We start from the raw sequence: 19,067 nt of genomic DNA, 5'->3' as shown, positions 1-19,067 counted from the left end.
AGTTACTAAGTGAAGATATAAATTACATTTCAGTAACTAGCACCCTCAAATATAACTCAAAAGCAACTAAAATCACAGTGAATCGGGCTATTATGATATTGTTTAGACCTTCCCCTACTTCCTTGTTATTGTCACACTATCAAAAACTTATTTATTTTCGCGAAAACAGGCCATACAAATTTTGGTGTCTCCTTAAGAAAAACTTAACGCACGTGCATTTTTTTGGCGATCCCCGCCGCTTTGACTGAGATAATTTCCAGCGCCGGAAAATACCCACCTAGCGCCGTAAAATTAAACTATAATATCAATGAATAATTGGAGATTGCTGTAAACACATCAAAAATGGTCTTACTATATCCAAAAGCTTAATATATTTAGTTTTATAGTCAAAGTGCCAGTTACTGACACATGCCAGTTATACCACGATTTACCCTACTTAAATGAAAAATTGGTGACACCACCCTGAACAGCGGCTAAATACGGAAATGTTTTTTAGAGCTATGTACAGTCAGAAGTGCTGAACTGATCGTTGTAATTTTTTTAATACTAGATTGATCCCACTATGCCTTGCTTCCCATGAATCTAATGTAGTCACTAAAATCACTCTTATTACAGTGATATAGTAGATTCAAATTTACCATGATGTTATTCCCATACATTGTTTTTTTACGTTTCGTTTTACTTGCTATATTACCTACTTCAGTCCTACATTTTATAAAATATATATTAGGTAACTACTACACTTTTTGATAAAATTACAAATTCAGAAAATAAAGACAATGATAATTCAGGGAATGGCAAAGTGTTCAAACATACCAAAGTATTAACGATAAAGATTAACGTATCGAATTATCTCGTATAACGAAACGTAAGTACATCAACAAAGAAAAATGGCAGATAGGTGGCGTCTTGCGTATAATTAGACATTCTAATATTTATTAAATTCTTAAATTTATCTATGAATATTTGCAGTCATCGCTGTGTATCATTTTTTAATCAATCATTTTGATATAATTACCGATACTGTGATCTTTTCCGTAATACTGAGTACATTATTCAGTGAAATCAGAATGTTGTGTGCTGAAGGGAGCTCTATTATTTTATAACTCTATCGACTAGACCGCGAAATAAACTAAATTCAAATTATTCAAAAGTGTTAAAACTATTCAATATAGGATATTAAAAAATGGTAGATTTAAAAGCCTGTAGAGTGTGCCTCGCCACCGATGTGAAGATACATAGCTTACGAGGATATCCACTTGAAGCTTATTTTGAGGCTATCGTTGGCATGAATGTAAGTTCAAAACATATTTCAAATCATCTTCTCTTTTTTACAGCTCAATGCCTTTGTTTGTAATGAAAGCTTCATGACTATTGCCTACCTCAAAGAATTTGTTTATTTTCCCCATATTCCCTACCAAAAAATAAATCTAAATCAATTCAAATACTAATTAAAACTATAATCGAATTTTTATATTTTATTTTCAGCCCCTGTATTTTGCTGATTTACCACTGTACGCCTGCTATGAATGTGCAGCACTCATAAAAAAGTACAATATCTTCAGAGAAAAATGTTTGAAGGGTCAAACTGTTTTGTATACTATACTGCAGAAACATGGCCAAGTAAGTTTTTAAATGTGAATGTACTAAAATTAACATTAAAATATTCTTACTATAAATAATATTTTTGATACAATTCATTTATTTTTTCTTTTCAGATAACATTAGACAACATTAAAGAACTTGATAGAGAAAAACTCAATCTTTCTTCCAATTATAATCAGTTCCTTTTATTCAAAGATGAGTTGCTTGTACAGGGTACTGACTTGGAATCTGAAACTCATGTCAAACAGGAAACTGCTAATGAAAACTTGGAATTGTTAGAAAACTTCCTTCCTCTGACCGAGCCCCACAATCTTGAGTTTGATGTGGACGTAGATGTACAAGTGAAGCTTCTGAAGACTGAAGATGACTATGCAGACTTGCCATCATTAGGGCCAGACTCCACAGATGATGATGAACCACTCGCCACACACAAAAGCCTTAAAGAGAAATCTGTTAAGAAAGACAAGAAGAAGAAAGTGAAAAAAGATGGTAAGAAAAAGAAGAAAGAACCCATTACTAAACTGGAAGAATTAGATTTGTCTCAGGAGATATTTGATGAAATTAATGTGAGTAAAATTTAATAACTCTCCATATATTATATTGATATTTTGTAATCCTGTAATGGAATAAAACTATTTAGTAAAAATAATAATATAGGTAGGTACTCTATTCTATTCTCTGTGGGAGTGCAGGTACCTGCACCTGGCTCTCTCGAATGGAACCATTGTGCATATCCCCAAGGTCTGAACGGCCTTCCTAAGCTTGGACCATTTCCCACCACACTGGTTCACTGCGGGTTGGTGGGTTGTGGGTTCACATATCTAGATGTGCTAAATCTAGTTATGCAGGTTTCCCCACGATGTTTTCCTTCAACGTAAGAGCGATAGTATACATTGCACTTAAATTCAAAGAACTCATTGGTACATGTCAGCGCCGGGATTCGAACCCGCATGTCTGACGTGAGAAGGTACTCAAAACAGTGATATCTATAAGAAACTAATTTATAAAATTTTCAGGGTGAAGTGGAGTTGCCAATTTTGCCAACAGAAGCCTTAGAGCCTGAAGTAAAGAAGGCCAAGAGAGGGCGTCCAAGAAAGACTGAGGCCAAGACTGTGGAGCCCAAAGCTAAGACTCGGCGGACCACCAACACCGGCGGCGTGGCGGCTGATGAAGCTGACTTGGAGGAATATGTTAATGTTATTAAATTATCGGTAAGTATATTATTAGTGATATTATATGTATAAATTTTGTTAACATTATTTGTCATTACTTACATTAGGCAAAAGTTGGGGTCGTATGTGTAGCAATCTCATCACTCATCACTTAAGTGGTTTTTATAATGTCAATGCAGCCCACTGCCCCCCGAGTGTCGTCTGAGCTGCTGCCCTAAATAGTATGATTACCTACTACTACTTACTTGTGGGTTGACTGGTAGAAAATGCTTGTAGCATTAAATCCACCCTTTGTACACTTATTTTTATAATTGTGCAATAAATGATTAAATAAATAAATAAAGCAAGCGTGGAGGCGAGAATCAACTGTTGTTTACCATCTGTCTGTACTTACTACCCTAAACAGTTTCTTAAATCTCAATTCTCCACAGGTAGAGGAGCAAATAGCAGAGATAACCTCGCGGCAGCAGTCGTCCAACTACCTGAACGCCCCGTTCCAGTGCAGCCTGTGCTACAAGGGGTTCATAGACACGCACGCCTGGAAGCATCATGTGGGGAAACATGGGCCTGTTAGTATACTATTATATTATTATGTACGTACTATGAACGCATAAAGAAACCATATTGAATTCGTAAAGAATTAGAAAATATCGGTGAGAGATTTTTCCCCGTATTCTTGCAAAGAATGCAGTGCCTCTACCGGTCAGTATGCTAAGAGATATTATAGATAGGTGAAAACGCGGTAAGTACCAAAATACATTTCTAATGCACGAAAGGAGTCTCCCCTTAGTGACGAATCAATTTTACCTTATTATAAACGTCCGGCGCACCCTGGGCATTCAATGACTTCCAACATATCTAAAATTCAATCCAGTGTTAAACCATTGACCAGCTCTAGTATTCACCGATACGCTAAGAATAAGACCTTATTTAAATATCCTCCCATATCCCCAGAGCGCGGGCGACGTGGAGTGTCCCATCTGCAAGTTCCGCTTCAAGACGAAGCGCGCGCTTCAGAAGCACGCCGCCAACCACGAGAAGAAGTACGCGTGCAAGTCCTGTCCCTACGTGTCCAAGACCACGTGAGTACACTGAGTACGTTGTACTCACAGAGCGCGCGCTGCAGAAGCACGCCGCCAACCACGAGAAGAAGTACGCGTGCAAGTCCTGTCCCTACGTGTCCAAGACCACGTGAGTACACTGAGTACGTTGTATTCACAGAGCGCGCGCTGCAGAAGCACGCCGCCAACCACGAGAAGAAGTACGCGTGCAAGTCCTGTCCCTACGTGTCCAAGACCACGTGAGTACACTGAGTACGTTATACTCACAGAGCGCGCGCTGCAGAAGCACGCCGCCAACCACGAGAAGAAGTACGCGTGCAAGTCCTGTCCATACGTGTCCAAGACCACGTGAGTAGACCACTCAAGGAGTACGGGTGGAGCCATAAAAATCTCACGTCGTCGTTTACAGCCAACACTGAATTGTTTATATCTGTTATCATTTTGTTCTCCGGTCGCCTCTTGTCTATTAGATCTTGGTATACTCACTAGAATCAAAGCGTGTTTTTATGCTCAAAGAATCTTCATTTGTTCCAGGACTCAAGCAAAGCAACATCATAGGTGGCATAAAGGTGTCACGTACAAATGTCAATACTGTGACGAAGTTTCTACGTAAGTGAAACTTTTATCTTTACTTTTACATATTTTACACTCGTCTATTCCAACCTCCTTTACGGAATAAAAATATCAGAACCGATTTAGACACTAGAAAAGAACTAGCAAGCAAACTCCGATTGAATCCAAAGTGACACTGAATAAAATATCGGCACCGATTTACAAAGTCACAAAACAGCACTAGTTAGTAAGCTTACTCCGATTATAGTCGGATAAAGTATAGAAACCTAGTCTGGCTTTCCGATCTTTTTATTTCAGTTTCCGAGTTTCCGACGAAAAATGCCCTTAATCATCATAAAAGTTATAGCTAATATCCCATGTATGAATGTACCATTTGTATTTATCTTCACACAAAGTTTATAAAACGTACATAATATATATTATTATAATTTTGTAATGAGGCGAGCAATCAAGAACACGGTTGATGTGCGAATGGTCTTTATTATTAATATGAAGTACGTATTAGGTACCTATGTATGGAGGGAAGGTGTTGCCACACTACACCTTCCCCCTTTTCGAATAAAAAATGTTACATAACTACATTTTTTCAATTTTTAATATGAGTCGGTAATTGTTAAAATAGATTTTTACAAGTAATTACAGATACAGAATAATCAGACATTTAAATTTCGTTCTTCTCCAAGGTTACTAATATGTTACTACTTAAGTTCACAAAATTACTTAAAATTGGTTGCTTTTAAACAAAAAAAAAATACATTTTGAATCTTTTTATATACAGGAAAATCCTAATTTAAAAAAATATGAAAACTCGGGTATGTTATTAGTTACGTACAAACTCTATATAAATGTATAAACATTAAAATTTAAATTGATTTTATAGAAATAAGTTATTGCAAGTGTTTTTGTACTGAACACAAAAATTTGCCCACATCGCTGACATCAAAGCTTTTTTTTTTTTTTCATTGATTACACATGCTTAAACACGTAAAGTTAACATAAAGAATTTAAGTGTGCACTTTATATCCAACAAAGAATAATATAATTTCCGGACTATTAATATTTTAGTTTTATTTATTTTTTAATACAATTTTAGTTATGGATATCTTAATGTATACCAAGTATTAACATAATATATTACGTATTAATTTCCTATTGCAAATTCTGATTCTGAAAAGATTTATTATTATGATAGTGCACACATTAATACAATATAAAATGAAACAATAAGTACAATTATTATAAGTTTCCTCAAAACTTAACATATATTTTATCTTAACATAAAGTAATGTTGACGCATTGTTGACGACTCGCTTGTTGATAATTGATTACCCAAACATAAATGTATTTATTAATCATTAATAAATCTCTATTTAAAAATCTTTTATTTTTATTACATCTGTATAGCTGTATATGTATAAGTAAATCCATTTATAGGTACCCTTAAAATGTATACTCCAAACATATTTTTAGATTTAATATTAAAATTTTGAATAAGTATTTATATTAATTATTTCAAGTTATTTAGTTTCAATATTATTAAAACTCAGTACATACTTGCTCTACAAGAAACTCATTTAACACAAGTTGTGTCCAACTAAAATTCAAAATTATCTAATGATTATAGAAGGATTTGTCCTTGATTGTACTTGTAACAGTGGCGGATTTACCTATAGGCCAAAAAGGCCAGTGCCTAGGGCGGCAGATTTAGAGGGGCGGCAAATTTAGCATTTTTTATTTTACAGATTTTATTAATATACTTAAATTTACGTGTACACACTCTACATATAAATAAACGCACTGTCATAGAATCAGACGACCGAATGGCGTAGTGGTTAGTGACCTGACTACTGAGCCGATGGTCCCGGGTTCGATTCCCGGCCGGGGCAGATATTTGTTTAAACACAGATATTTGTTCTCGGGTCTTGGATGTGCCCGTAAAATGGCAATAGGCCCGCCCCCTATTACATTGGGACTAACATACACTCTGGCGAAAAGTGGGTGCAGCAATGCACCTCTGCCTACCCCGCAAGGGAGTACATTAGTACAAGGCGTGAGTGCGTGTTTTTTTTTTTTTTTTTTTTTTATATAATCAGTATGTTCTTTGAATTTAGTGGCAACTGTGGCTGCTGAATCATGCTCAGAAGGGCTAGTACGAGGCGCATTTAAGTCGTGACAAAAGTTCTACGTCGTCGCGCTCGCTCTTGAGGCTGCGCGATGTGAGTGAGCGCGATGCATAACTTATGTCACATCTTAAACTAGCCAAGATTGACGCTTTTTCATGCTGCTACAGGAATTTTTTGTAAACTGGACACAACGCTGGCTTAAATAAATGAGTGAAATCCGGAAAGGCAAAACCCAGAATAGAGTGAATTTGAGACGATGCCGATGGTCAGCCAGAAAAGAAGCATTTAATAGTTAAAGAGATTCTTGGCATGCATATTCTTTGAAAGCAATCAAATATGATATTACTAAAAAGCCTGTAACGCGACAAGAAGCGGCGGGAATACTTTCGAATTTGGAGAAACTGGAAACGGCTGTAATGGTAGTTATATGTAAATAATGTGGAATTTTGTCATATGTACTAAGTACATCAGTGATATTTTTGGACCAAACAGACACTTGAGTCTACCAAGAATTCGCAGTTTGAAGCTTAATATTTCGCAAACCAGTCACTGAATAAAAAAATGGTTTGAGAAGACCTTTGATATTTTTGAAAGACCTGTACAATACCTTACACCAACGAAAAAAATCATCGCCATTTAACATGTATGGAAGGTAGGTAACATTTTTTTTTCATTAATTTATTTTACCAGCTGTTTGTCGATGCCGTACATTTGTACAAGGTGGATCAAAAGAAGTCATCCTATCTTGATTGGCTCTAATTTTTTTCTAAATGAAAAACTTCGATTCTGTTTTTTTATTAACTATGTTTATTTGAACCTTTAAAATTTTATTGGTAAAGTCTAGAAGATGATATTGGCCAAATGGGCGCCGTCACAATTGAATGCCCTACGGGCTTTTATGGCATTTCTCATCAATTCAGCGAGACCTTCGGGCGAGAGATTCTCGCACTCGTGTCGAATGTTGTCCTTAAGGGCTTCCAGAGACACGGGCTTATTCACATTAACACAGGTCTTGAAAAAACACCCACAAAAACTGTCTGAAACGGTTAAATCGGGCGATATGGCGGGGAAAAATGACATATAAAACAAAAATTTGGCGTTCTTGGGAAGTATGGCTTCCATGGCTTGTCAACTTGTATTCTGCATTTGTCTAGTCCACCAATATCAAAACAAATTTGAAATTGGCGGCCATTTGTACAAATGAGAGCAATTTCCAATAGGGTGATTACTTTTGGCCCACCTTGTATATCTTTGCGAAATGTCAGCTTTGATATTTTTACCCGTTTCTGAGAAAAAGACAGCCGGACAACAAAGTGTTCCTATAAGGGTTTCTTTTTTCCTTTTGAGGTACGGAACCTTAAATAAGATTTGATGAAACATTTGAAGTTGGTGACAGATAGACATAGAAATATCCACATCATTAAGTTCACAATCATACTAATAACGGGATTAAACTAACCAATAGAATTTCAGAAGTCAGTAGGGGCGGCAAAAATTGAATGGCCTACGGGCGGCAAATTTGTAAATCCGCCACTGACTTGTAAATATATTTAAATGTAAATTATTAGTTTATACCTATATGATTTATTTACTACATCATGATTAAAACTTTCTCGTGTCTCCTTTTTTTTTATACCAAACTGACGTAAGTTATTAATTTAAACCATAATAATTTTTCTTTCTATACATATTTCCTTTTTTTTTTAATATTAATTTAAACATTTACTATATTTTATTTATTTTCCGTATATTTATCATCATTCATATTCTTTTATTTTCAAAGTCACCTTTTATTATTTATTTATACTTTTATTTCACACACATACATTTACGAAAGGTACATATAATTATTTCCACTCTTTGGTGGGCCAGCGCTGGTCTTCATTATTTATTTATATATTTATCTGTAGGGTACGCAAAACAACGAGAGTCGACTCTATAATAATTATTATATAAAAAACACATGTTCCATAAATATTACAAGGGCACATTTAAACTAGCTCTACTCTTAGGCAATTCCAAAATTCTTCACGGAGGGTTCTCGACCGCACTATGATCAGAAATAAGGACGTGACACCTTGTTGTACCCTACCATATGTACCTTCGATGACTTTTCTATTTACTTTTTATTTATATAAGTCCTCTGACCATACGTAATCGCTAATTATCTTGGTAATTGCGCTCTGTATGTCCCTTACTCGTATTACCTTCTTTATATTACTCATGTCCTTTAGAATCCTTCGGCCAATAAAATGTCTAAAACGATAATAATAACGTGTCTTTCCGAGATACTGTACATTTCGAATAATTTGTATTGAAAGTTATGTTAATACTGGAACGTCGTTATACTATTGAGATATTTAATAGAAAAAAATACCAATGCCGACTTTTTCAATTATTTTATTTTGTGAAATTTGTACAGGTGGTCAGGTTTCTCTGAATCTAACTGTACGTAAATATTTTTTGTTGCATCGAGACATGACATAGTTTCCCAATATGCATGATCATCAGATTCCTCACTGCATGCGCGGCGGATCGAAAAACAATATCTGTTGAGCGTGTGACCATTTTTGTAGATGAACTGAGAAGTATGTTTTTGTTATATGGATTCAAAGAATAATGCTATGCATCGCTCCAAATATGTAATTGAACTTTGATACGTGTTTATAAGAATAGGTCTAATACAATTATTGCTATCTTCTCTATGGGATATTAGTATAAGATAATGGGATAAATAGGAAAAATATATTATCGGTTTTAGCGTTACGAAACTATGACATATAAAATATCTCTTTATGAATGCGATTCTGTTAGGTACAAGAAAAATACCATTATATTACGGTTTTTATTTATTATATTGTAAAGATTATAATTGTTAGTATAGGTACTCGTAAGTATGAAACATTTAAACGGTATTGTTTTTAATTGTCACTAGTGAAATATTAAGATTTGTATTTATTGAATTGCATATTTACGTACTATTAATTTCATTTGACCAATATGTGGCTCATAGTGGATTATTTAAATAATTGATTTTTATTTTTCTATTTTACTTTTTATTTGATTAAGTATTTATAATTGTAAATTAAGTGCAATACCTATAATATTTTATTTATTATTTCTTATCTTCGTATCTATAATATTATGTGATTTAATAAATGAATAGCGGTTTAATTTTTAAATGCAAATACCTAATCAATTTAAATATAGGTAAAAAAAAAATGGCTAGTCAAGGAATGTTTTATAGTACCAAAGAATATTTTGAATTTAAGTGATTAAGTAAGTAAATAGGAAATTGTGCAATGCATTGAATTTATAATTTGGATTATTTTATATTTTAAACAAAAATGTATCTATTTAAGTATATAATTTAATTTATTGTAATTTGATTAGGTTAGCAGTTTAATTTTGAAATTTGAATAGTACTTTGACGGAATTTAGACATTTTAAATTAAAAAATATTTTCGTACAAATTATAAAAAATAAGTTAAGATTTTCTATTATTATATATATTTTATTATTTGGTAGTTTTATGAGTTCCATTATTTATCGGTATCAATATGTTTATCTTTTAGAAATCAAAATATTATTTTTTTAAATATTCAAACCAAAGTCTTTTTTTTTTTTTTTCGAAAAAATGAAATTTTGCATGTAGGTAGGTACTCTAAACCTGTAAAATAAAATATCCTGAAATGAAATATAATATTATGTAGGTAATATAACAATTGACAATAAGTATCGACACGCACGATAAGTATTTGATTTTCTTATAATTTTTACTAGATTTACTTGATGAAATTACCTAGTCGTCAACAAGCGTCAATAACTAATTACATATATCTTTTCCCAAAGAAAATAAACATGCAACAATTTATAACTGAATTACTAATATGAATACTTTAGAACTGAATTACTATTTAAGCATTCGAATACTATTTATTCTTACTGAAATATTTATGTATTCATCTTCTACATAAAATTACAAAAATACTTTACTTATATTTTGACAACAATAACATTACGAATTTAACGAATTTAACTGAAAAAATGTAAATCAACTCAAAAAAAAAAAGAATTTAAATAATTTGCAAACCTGAATTTCTAATTAATGTTCCGAAAGAATATAAATTTCTCATCTGGGTGGCGCGGCGGTAGAACATGCGGGGATCCAACTGTGGGCGCGTCCAGCTCCTCGCGTCCCTCTGGGCAGCATCAGGCAGCAGCATCCTCCTCCAGCCTCGCAGCTGCAGCCTGGAGGACATCCTCCTCCAGCCTCGCAGCTGTAGCTCGGAGGACATCCTCTGCTACCCGACTCGCACACTCCCAGCGCCTTCTCCTCAGCAGCCAATTTTTCTCCCGGCGCCATCCATGTTTTTGTAGAATTTTATTATATTTTGTCCACTTGATTGTCATGTTTATTTTCTTCAAGTTTCTTATATTTAATTAATTATTATTATTTATTGGAATTTTTATCCTTTAGATTATATGAATCGTCCATTTTCATTTTATCACTCACACAATTTTTTTTTTTTTTGTAAAAGTCTTTTGTTTTTAATTTATTTTATTATTCGGTCCGCCGGCACTGCCACGGAGGCAGGCCGGCTGGCACGGTCGCCATGTAATGAGGCGAGCAATCAAGAACACGGTTGATGTGCGAATGGTCTTTATTATTAATATGAAGTACGTATTAGGTACCTATGTATGGAGGGAAGGTGTTGCCACACTACAATTTAACCTTCCCAGCAAATGGACCTCCTACCTCAGCCACGTGCGCATCAAGCACCCGTCAGAGTTCATATGCGGCGTCTGCGGGTACTCGTTCGTGAGCAAACTGGGACTTACTATGCACAAGAGCATGATGCATAAGGATGTCATTGTGAGTATAACGTTATGTAGAAATAGAGAAGAGCGCATAAATAAAGAGGGACTGTAGAAATTAAATAAATAAGACGTCATTGTAAGTATAATGCGGGTAAATAAAGAAAGAATGTGGAAATGGCGGCCAATAGACAGGCTTTAGTTTCTTTATTTGCGGAAGTTATGTCAGAGGTCTCTATTCCAATAAACATAGGGTAAAATTTTCAGTAACAACTAATGTTTCACAAACAATGTTTTGTATTATTTTAAAACTTTCTCTTGGCGCCATCTTCAACTTGCCTTGTTTTATACTTCTACTTGACTAAAAATAAAGGTAAATGCCATGCCAGCTTCCCACGGCGCTAACTGGCTCAAATAGGTTTGAATCACAGAAGTTTACTCTCTCCCAGTAGACCCACTAAACTATCTAAGCGTACCCGTGTCCACCAAAAAATCCCACATAACAACGAAAAAAATATTCCTTCAACAGGCTCAAGAAGAGGCACAAGGCGCCGACACGGGCGGCCCGTACTGCGAGCTGTGCTCCGTGCAGTTCACGTCCGCGCAGGCGTGGAAGCGACACATGGTCACGTCCGTCAAGCACACGCAGGCCACGCACTTCAAGTGAGTACCTTCAACCTACCTTCAACAGACTCTAGAAGAGGAACAAGGTAGGTACAGACACTAGGGGTCCGTACTGCGAGCTGTGCTCCGTGCAGTTCACGTCCGCGCAGGCGTGGAAGCGACACATGGTCACGTCCGTCAAGCACACGCAGGCCACGCACTTCAAGTGAGTACCTTCAACCTACCTTCAACAGGCTCTAGAAGAGGAACAAGGTAGGTACAGACACTAGGGGTCCGTACTGCGAGCTGTGCTCCGTGCAGTTCACGTCCGCGCAGGCGTGGAAGCGACACATGGTCACGTCCGTCAAGCACACGCAGGCCACGCACTTCAAGTGAGTACCTTTAACCTACCTTCAACAGGCTCTAGAAGAGGAACAAGGTAGGTACAGACACTAGGGGTCCGTACTGCGAGCTGTGCTCCGTGCAGTTCACGTCCGCGCAGGCGTGGAAGCGACACATGGTCACGTCCGTCAAGCACACGCAGGCCACGCACTTCAAGTGAGTACCTTCAACCTACCTTCAACAGGCTCTAGAAGAGGAACAAGGTAGGTACAGACACTAGGGGTCCGTACTGCGAGCTGTGCTCCGTGCAGTTCACGTCCGCGCAGGCGTGGAAGCGACACATGGTCACGTCCGTCAAGCACACGCAGGCCACGCACTTCAAGTGAGTACCTTCAACCTACCTTCAACAGGCTCTAGAAGAGGAACAAGGTAGGTACAGACACTAGGGGTCCGTACTGCGAGCTGTGCTCCGTGCAGTTCACGTCCGCGCAGGCGTGGAAGCGACACATGGTCACGTCCGTCAAGCACACGCAGGCCACGCACTTCAAGTGAGTAGTGTAGGTTGTCACCGCGGTGACAAACCCTGGGCCAGCTGTGTCACCGTGGTCAGTGATTGTCACCACAGTGTACCTGTCGAGAACTTGTTCGACAACGATTTTCAGATTCAAAATGTATTAAATTTGACACTTACTTCGAAAATGTTATTTAGTTATGACTTCGTGATAGAGCCCCAGACTCGGTTTGAAGAAAGCCAGTCTCTTAAATTATTGTGTGATCGACTGCAAACTTTGAGTTTATAAATGCATAGTTACATAATTATTATAAATACACATTGTTATTTTCAGTAATGGCTGTCGAGTCTGCGGTGAAAGTTTCAAATCTCCGGAAGAGTTGAGAATTCACCATAGAAAGGAACATGCGAGGAAACGACCGAAGAACTACGGCAAGAAGCCTCCCATCATGACGTGGCCTTCTAAGTGTGAACATGTAAGTACCTAGTCTCTAAGGGTGTCTTGCACAACAAAGTTAATCAAAATTAAATCTATGACCTCTTGCTCTAACAAACTATAGACAAACTATTTAATTTTATTTAACTTTGTTGTGCAAGACGCCCTAAAAGTAAGTCGCCGCTAAATAATTCAAATTGTTAATTAAATACAATGGAATCAAGCTACTACGCTGACCGAACTCATTATTCATTTTTGTAGTGCATAAATCAAAACAATCAGCTTTTTGCTGCGTCCCCAGTAGGCAAACTGTTTGCCGCCCACTGAGTTAGCGACTAATCTGTTCATTATGCCGAGTCACATTTGGTAGTTTTGCGGGTATAGCAGAGGAACAGTTTGTCTACTGAGAACGCAACATTATCCTTAATTATTTTCTATTTTGCTAGTGGCGCCATATACAATTTAAATAACATAGTTACGAGTATCTAATAAATCAATCCTACTTTCTACTTATATATAAATGCGAAAGTTTGTGAGTATATATTTGACATTTCGCTTATATATTTGACATCTGCAATTGCTTTCAAAATTCGCACTTTAATCTATTCGCAGATGATTTAAAACTATTTCTTATAGTCAATTCTAGTGACGACTGCATTAGATTACAGGATGACTTAACTCGTTTGCAGAATTATTGTGAGAATAACAAACTGGAACTTAATGCTAATAAATGCTTCAAAATATCTTTTACGAGGAAAACTAATAAAATAGTATATAATTACACAATAGCTAATACAGTTCTGACGGAGAAAACCAAACTCAGGGATTTGGGTATCATTATGGACAGTAAAATGTTGTTTGATGCACACATTAGCCACATAATAACTCGTGCTAATAAAATGTTAGGATTCATTATGAGGGTAGGTCGTGATTTTTCTTGTACAGAAACCCTCAAAATTTTATACATGACTCACGTCCGAAGTATTCTGGAATTTGGCTCACCAGTGTGGTCGCCCCAGTATGACGTTTACAAACAGAGAATTGAGGCAGTACAACACAGATTTATTAGGCATCTGGCTTATAGGAAGCGAATTTCGTACAAAAATAATTATAAACTCTTGGAGAATTATTTTGGTTTAGATAGTTTAGAAAACCGTAGGGTGGCATCTGACATGAGATTGCTCTATGACATTGTTCATGCTAATATTGACTGTCCTGAACTGTTGTCGTTATTGCAATGGTGTGTTCCTAGAAAACGTACCAGAGTAACTCAGCTTTTTAGACCACTGCCCTACCATACCAACTACTGTTCCAATAACGCCTTAAAAAGAATTATGACAACATACAATAAAAGATTCAGTAGCCTAGAGATATTTTCAACATCAAGAAATGTTTTTACTAATAATATCAGAATAAATATTGCAAACACACCGGGTTCGGAAGGTTTTTTAAACGATGAGTGATGGACATATTTTATGTTACAGACAAACCGCACACAACCACACTCATACACACATACACTCATACACACATACACACATACACAGCACACCAACACTCACACTTGCTTGCGTATGTAGGTATATTATAACTTTTTTTCTTTATTATTGCATTAATTTTTAATTTTATAATGTTTTAAATGATCATGAATTTTTGTAATGTTTTATATTTTGTATTTTTAACGGTACTTAACGAATTTTATATTAATTCTTGTTTTAAAATTTTGTATTAAGTATCTAATTGTGAATTTTATATTAATATTTGTAATGTTTTAAATATTGTGTTATAATAATTTTGAATTTTATATAAATTTTTGTAATTTTTTATTTATTTTGTAATGTTTTAAACTTTGTATTAATTATGAATTTTATGGTAATCTTGAATTTTTAAACTATTTACTAATTTAAGCTAATATTTTTGGTGTATAGTCGAAGCATATAATTGGCAATTTATAGTTGTAAGTTATTCTGTGATAATTTTCCCTTGTACATTGCTGTTTGTTTCGCTAATAAATAAAATAAAATAAAATAAAATATGTATGTACCTATGTATGTATTTTATGTTTTTACTACTTCACGTCAAAACAGCTGGACTCTGATTTTAATGAAATTTGGTATAGAGTTAACTGACACCCTGGTTTTTTTTAACACATAGGCTACTTTTTATCGCGGAATTCCCACGGGAAAACTTTTTAAAGCGAAGCGAAGTTCGCGGGAACGGCTAGTAACATAATAATATAATATATTTCTTCTTCTCTGGCAGTGTGAGGAAGAGATCCCGAACGCGCGCGAGTACTGGACTCACTTCCGGCGCGCACACCCGGACCGGCAGTACCCCATACAGAAGAGCTACATCTGCGAGATCTGCGGCAAGAGCTTCCGAGTGAGTAGAGCACTTAAACAATAGCAATATAATAAGTAGGTAGTATTAGCATTTGCTAGGTAACAATACCATAACGATTTTATTACCTCGGCAAGTTCATCATAGCTAACAAGACGTACGAAAGCTGTCATACAATCAGTAGGTACGGTTAGAGTCGTGATTAATGCAGTGGAGCTCCAAAACTTTGTCCTTAGGCTGACTCCCCTAGACGTAAGCCTCTCCCAAGGCCAATGTCTGCCTCCCTCATCATGTATAAGATAGTCGGTATATCCGAAAAATCATCTAACCCTTCCGTTATCTCTTCTTCGATTTCGATAGATTACTTACATCCAATTATTTCCAAAATATTAATTAGGTACTTACATCAAAATACCTCCCCCACAGGGCAACGCGTTCCTAGTCTACCACAAGAGAACGCACTTCGAGGAACGCGCTTACAAATGCGCTCAGTGCCCGAAGGCGTTCTTCAACCGCACCAACCTGCAGATGCACGAGAAAACACACAGTGATCGCCGCCCGTACCCCTGCACTGTTTGTTTTAAGGCTTTCAAGTGTAAAGGAGCTTTGGATCGACATTTTAGGGTGAGTTTGGAAAGACTGATATACAGGATGTTGCAAAAAGGGTATACTAAGCCGAAACCTACATGTGCAGCATGGAAAAAAATACATTTTCCATACAAAGTATGTTATTTATGTTTTTATGGAAAAATACATTTTCGCGAATTTTGGTATTCTGATTTTATTTTCGGGCTTAGATATAGCATGCTGCACATGTTGGTTACGGCTTAGTATACCCCTTTTGCAACACCCTGTATATTACGGGCGCTTAGTTAGCCCTAGCAACGTCAAAATAGCACTAGAAGATAAGGTAATAAAAGCTCCGTGCCCCGCGGCGTTGTTCAACCGCAGCAACCTGCAGATGCACGAGAAGACGCACAGCGACCGCCGCCCGCACCCGTGCACCGCGTGCTTCAAGGCGTTCAAGTGTAAAGGGGCCTTGGATAGACACTTTAGGGTGAGTTTAGAAAGACTGGAATACAATGATTTCAAGAGGAAGGATGCGCCCGTAAGAACATTTTTCCTAAAGAAAATGTCACCCGCGCGGTGGCCCTAATTCAAACCAATTATAACAGAAATATGAGATTTTAGGGCCAGCGCGAGGGTGCCATTTTCTGGCGCGTTTGGACCGGTCCTTCCGCTAGTAATATATAAGTCAATCCTGGAATAACTCATGCGAGATTATGCTGATTTTCCTCTGTAAGTATTATAAGGGCGCTTAGTTAGACCTTAAATAGCACTGGAAGATAGTGTAATAAGAGCGCAGTGCCCCGCGGCGTTGTTCAACCGCAGCAACCTGCAGATGCACGAGAAGACGCACAGCGACCGCCGCCCGCACCCGTGCACCGCGTGCTTCAAGGCGTTCAAGTGTAAAGGGGCCTTGGATCGACACTTTAGGGTGAGTTTTGAAAAACTGATATATACATGGTGTTGCAAAAACGGTATACTAAGCCGAAACCTACATGTGCAGCATGGAAAAAAAGTTTTTTTCCATAGAAACTATGTTATTCTGTTTCTATAGAAAATGTCATTTTTTTCGCGAATTTTGATATTCTTATTTAATTTTTGGGCTGAGATATAACATGCTGCTCATATAGGTTTCGGCATAGTATACCATTTTTGCAACACCCTGTATATAACGGGCGCTTAGTAAGCCCTAATAACGCCCAAATAGCACTGGAAGATAGTGTAATAAAAGCTCCGTGCCCGCGGCGTTGTTCAGCCGCAGCAACCTGCAGATGCACGAGAAGACGCACAGCGACCGCCGCCCGCACCCGTGCACCGTGTGCTTCAAGGCGTTCAAGTGTAAAGGGGCCTTGGATCGACACTTTAGGGTGAGTTTTGAAAGACTGAAATATGACGGGTTTCTTCTAACTCCGAAACAGCAGCGAATGACCCAAGGCGTTCTTCAACCGTACCCGTGCACGGTGTGTATCAAGGCTTTCAAGTGTAAAGGGGCCTTGGATCGGCATTTTAGGGTGAGTTTAGGAGGACTGAATGTGAGGGTGTGTGGGTTTTCTTCCTTATTAAAGGCGTTTTGTTAGCCCTAGTAACGCCGAAGTAGCAACGGAAGCGAATGTAATAGAAAAAGTGTATTTATCTTTTTAAAAACCTGCTCGATATCCTATTTGTACATTTTACCCTGAGATAATTGTAATAGTGCCATTATAAAAGTTATTAAATAGACTTATCTTCCGCAGAGTCACACTGGCGTGAAACCCTATACCTGCGAATTCTGTGGCAAATCGTTCGGCCAGTCCAACAGTCGCAAGCTACACGTGAGGACGGTGCACCTGAGGCAACCCGCGCCCTACGTGAGCCGCGCGAGGCAGGAGCGACGCCGCACGTAGCCACAGAGGTGACAGACAGATACACACACACAGTCCAACAGTCGCAAGCTACACGTGAGGACGGTGCACCTGAGGCAACCCGCGCCCTACGTGAGCCGCGCGAGGCAGGAGCGACGCCGCACGTAGCCACAGAGGTGACAGACAGATACACACACACAGTCCAACAGTCGCAAGCTACACGTGAGGACGGTGCACCTGAGGCAACCCGCGCCCTACGTGAGCCGCGCGAGGCAGGAGCGACGCCGCACGTAGCCACAGAGGTGACAGACAGATACACACACACAGTCCAACAGTCGCAAGCTACACGTGAGGACGGTGCACCTGAGGCAACCCGCGCCCTACGTGAGCCGCGCGAGGCAGGAGCGACGCCGCACGTAGCCACAGAGGTGACAGACAGATACACACACACAGTCCAACAGTCGCAAGCTACACGTGAGGACAGATACACACGCATACACTAAAGGATGAAGCCCCAATCGAATCATGAAAAAATAGTACTTAGACCGATGAATCATAAGTGAGTGTTTAAATGGCATAACCTGCAATAACTTTTCATAATTACTTTACAGGTATACAATTATGGTTGAAGCCACCGGTGCAGTGCAGATATCATCAGCTAATTAAGATCACGAAACTATAAACAAGGACTTTTTGGCAATAGGTAGATACTTGTGCCTTTTAATTAAACATACTATACTCCCAGTCCCCAAAATTCCATCCGAAGTTTCGTACCTAGAGATTGAAATTAATTAATCTAATGTTAACTTTGAATAGCGCTTTGGAAGCTGCGTTAATCGTTTTATTTTTATTGTGTAACTAAATTAAGAGACTGAAATGTAATGTATTAGTACTGTACTGTTAGTTATGTACAAAAGACATTAACTTTTTTAATAAATTACAATATTAATGTGTAGGTAACGTTAGTGCCATAATTTGTTTGGGAAAAAAGTACGAAAGCTTTTAAAAGCACTAATAGATACCCCTCTCTATGAAGTATTATTAATAATAGGATATATTTTAATATTGTTTTATA

At 37.4% G+C, this 19,067-nt stretch overlaps 1 protein-coding gene across 4 annotated transcripts; it reads left to right on the top strand.

The window, feature by feature from the left end:
- The first annotated feature begins 568 nt into the window (after positions 1–568).
- LOC105398388 (zinc finger protein ZFP2) lies at positions 569–18,714 on the top strand. Of its 4 annotated transcripts, XR_007267498.1 has the most exons (15): positions 569–1,294; positions 1,489–1,623; positions 1,719–2,171; positions 2,622–2,816; positions 3,209–3,346; positions 3,732–3,859; positions 4,373–4,447; positions 11,278–11,410; positions 11,882–12,015; positions 13,143–13,284; positions 15,507–15,626; positions 16,011–16,208; positions 17,885–17,967; positions 18,094–18,420; positions 18,604–18,714. XR_007267498.1 is itself a non-coding variant. In XM_048628435.1 (14 exons), the coding sequence occupies exons 1-13, from the start codon at positions 1,187–1,189 to the stop codon at positions 16,614–16,616; spliced, it is 2,040 nt and encodes a 679-aa protein (XP_048484392.1). In that variant the 5' UTR covers positions 569–1,186; the 3' UTR covers positions 16,617–16,641; positions 17,885–18,018. The 4 variants fall into 4 exon arrangements, 2 of the variants coding, with proteins under 2 accessions (XP_048484392.1, XP_048484391.1); XR_007267497.1 differs by having other exon boundaries at positions 17,885–18,420; XM_048628435.1 differs by lacking the exons at positions 18,094–18,420; positions 18,604–18,714 and adding an exon at positions 16,536–16,641 and having other exon boundaries at positions 17,885–18,018.
- Positions 18,715–19,067: the final 353 nt, after the last annotated feature.

This window comes from Plutella xylostella, chromosome 21 (assembly GCF_932276165.1).
Source record: "Plutella xylostella chromosome 21, ilPluXylo3.1, whole genome shotgun sequence".
Taxonomy (NCBI): Eukaryota; Metazoa; Arthropoda; class Insecta; order Lepidoptera; family Plutellidae; genus Plutella; species Plutella xylostella.
This window is presented reverse-complemented; position numbering and strand designations above follow the sequence as displayed.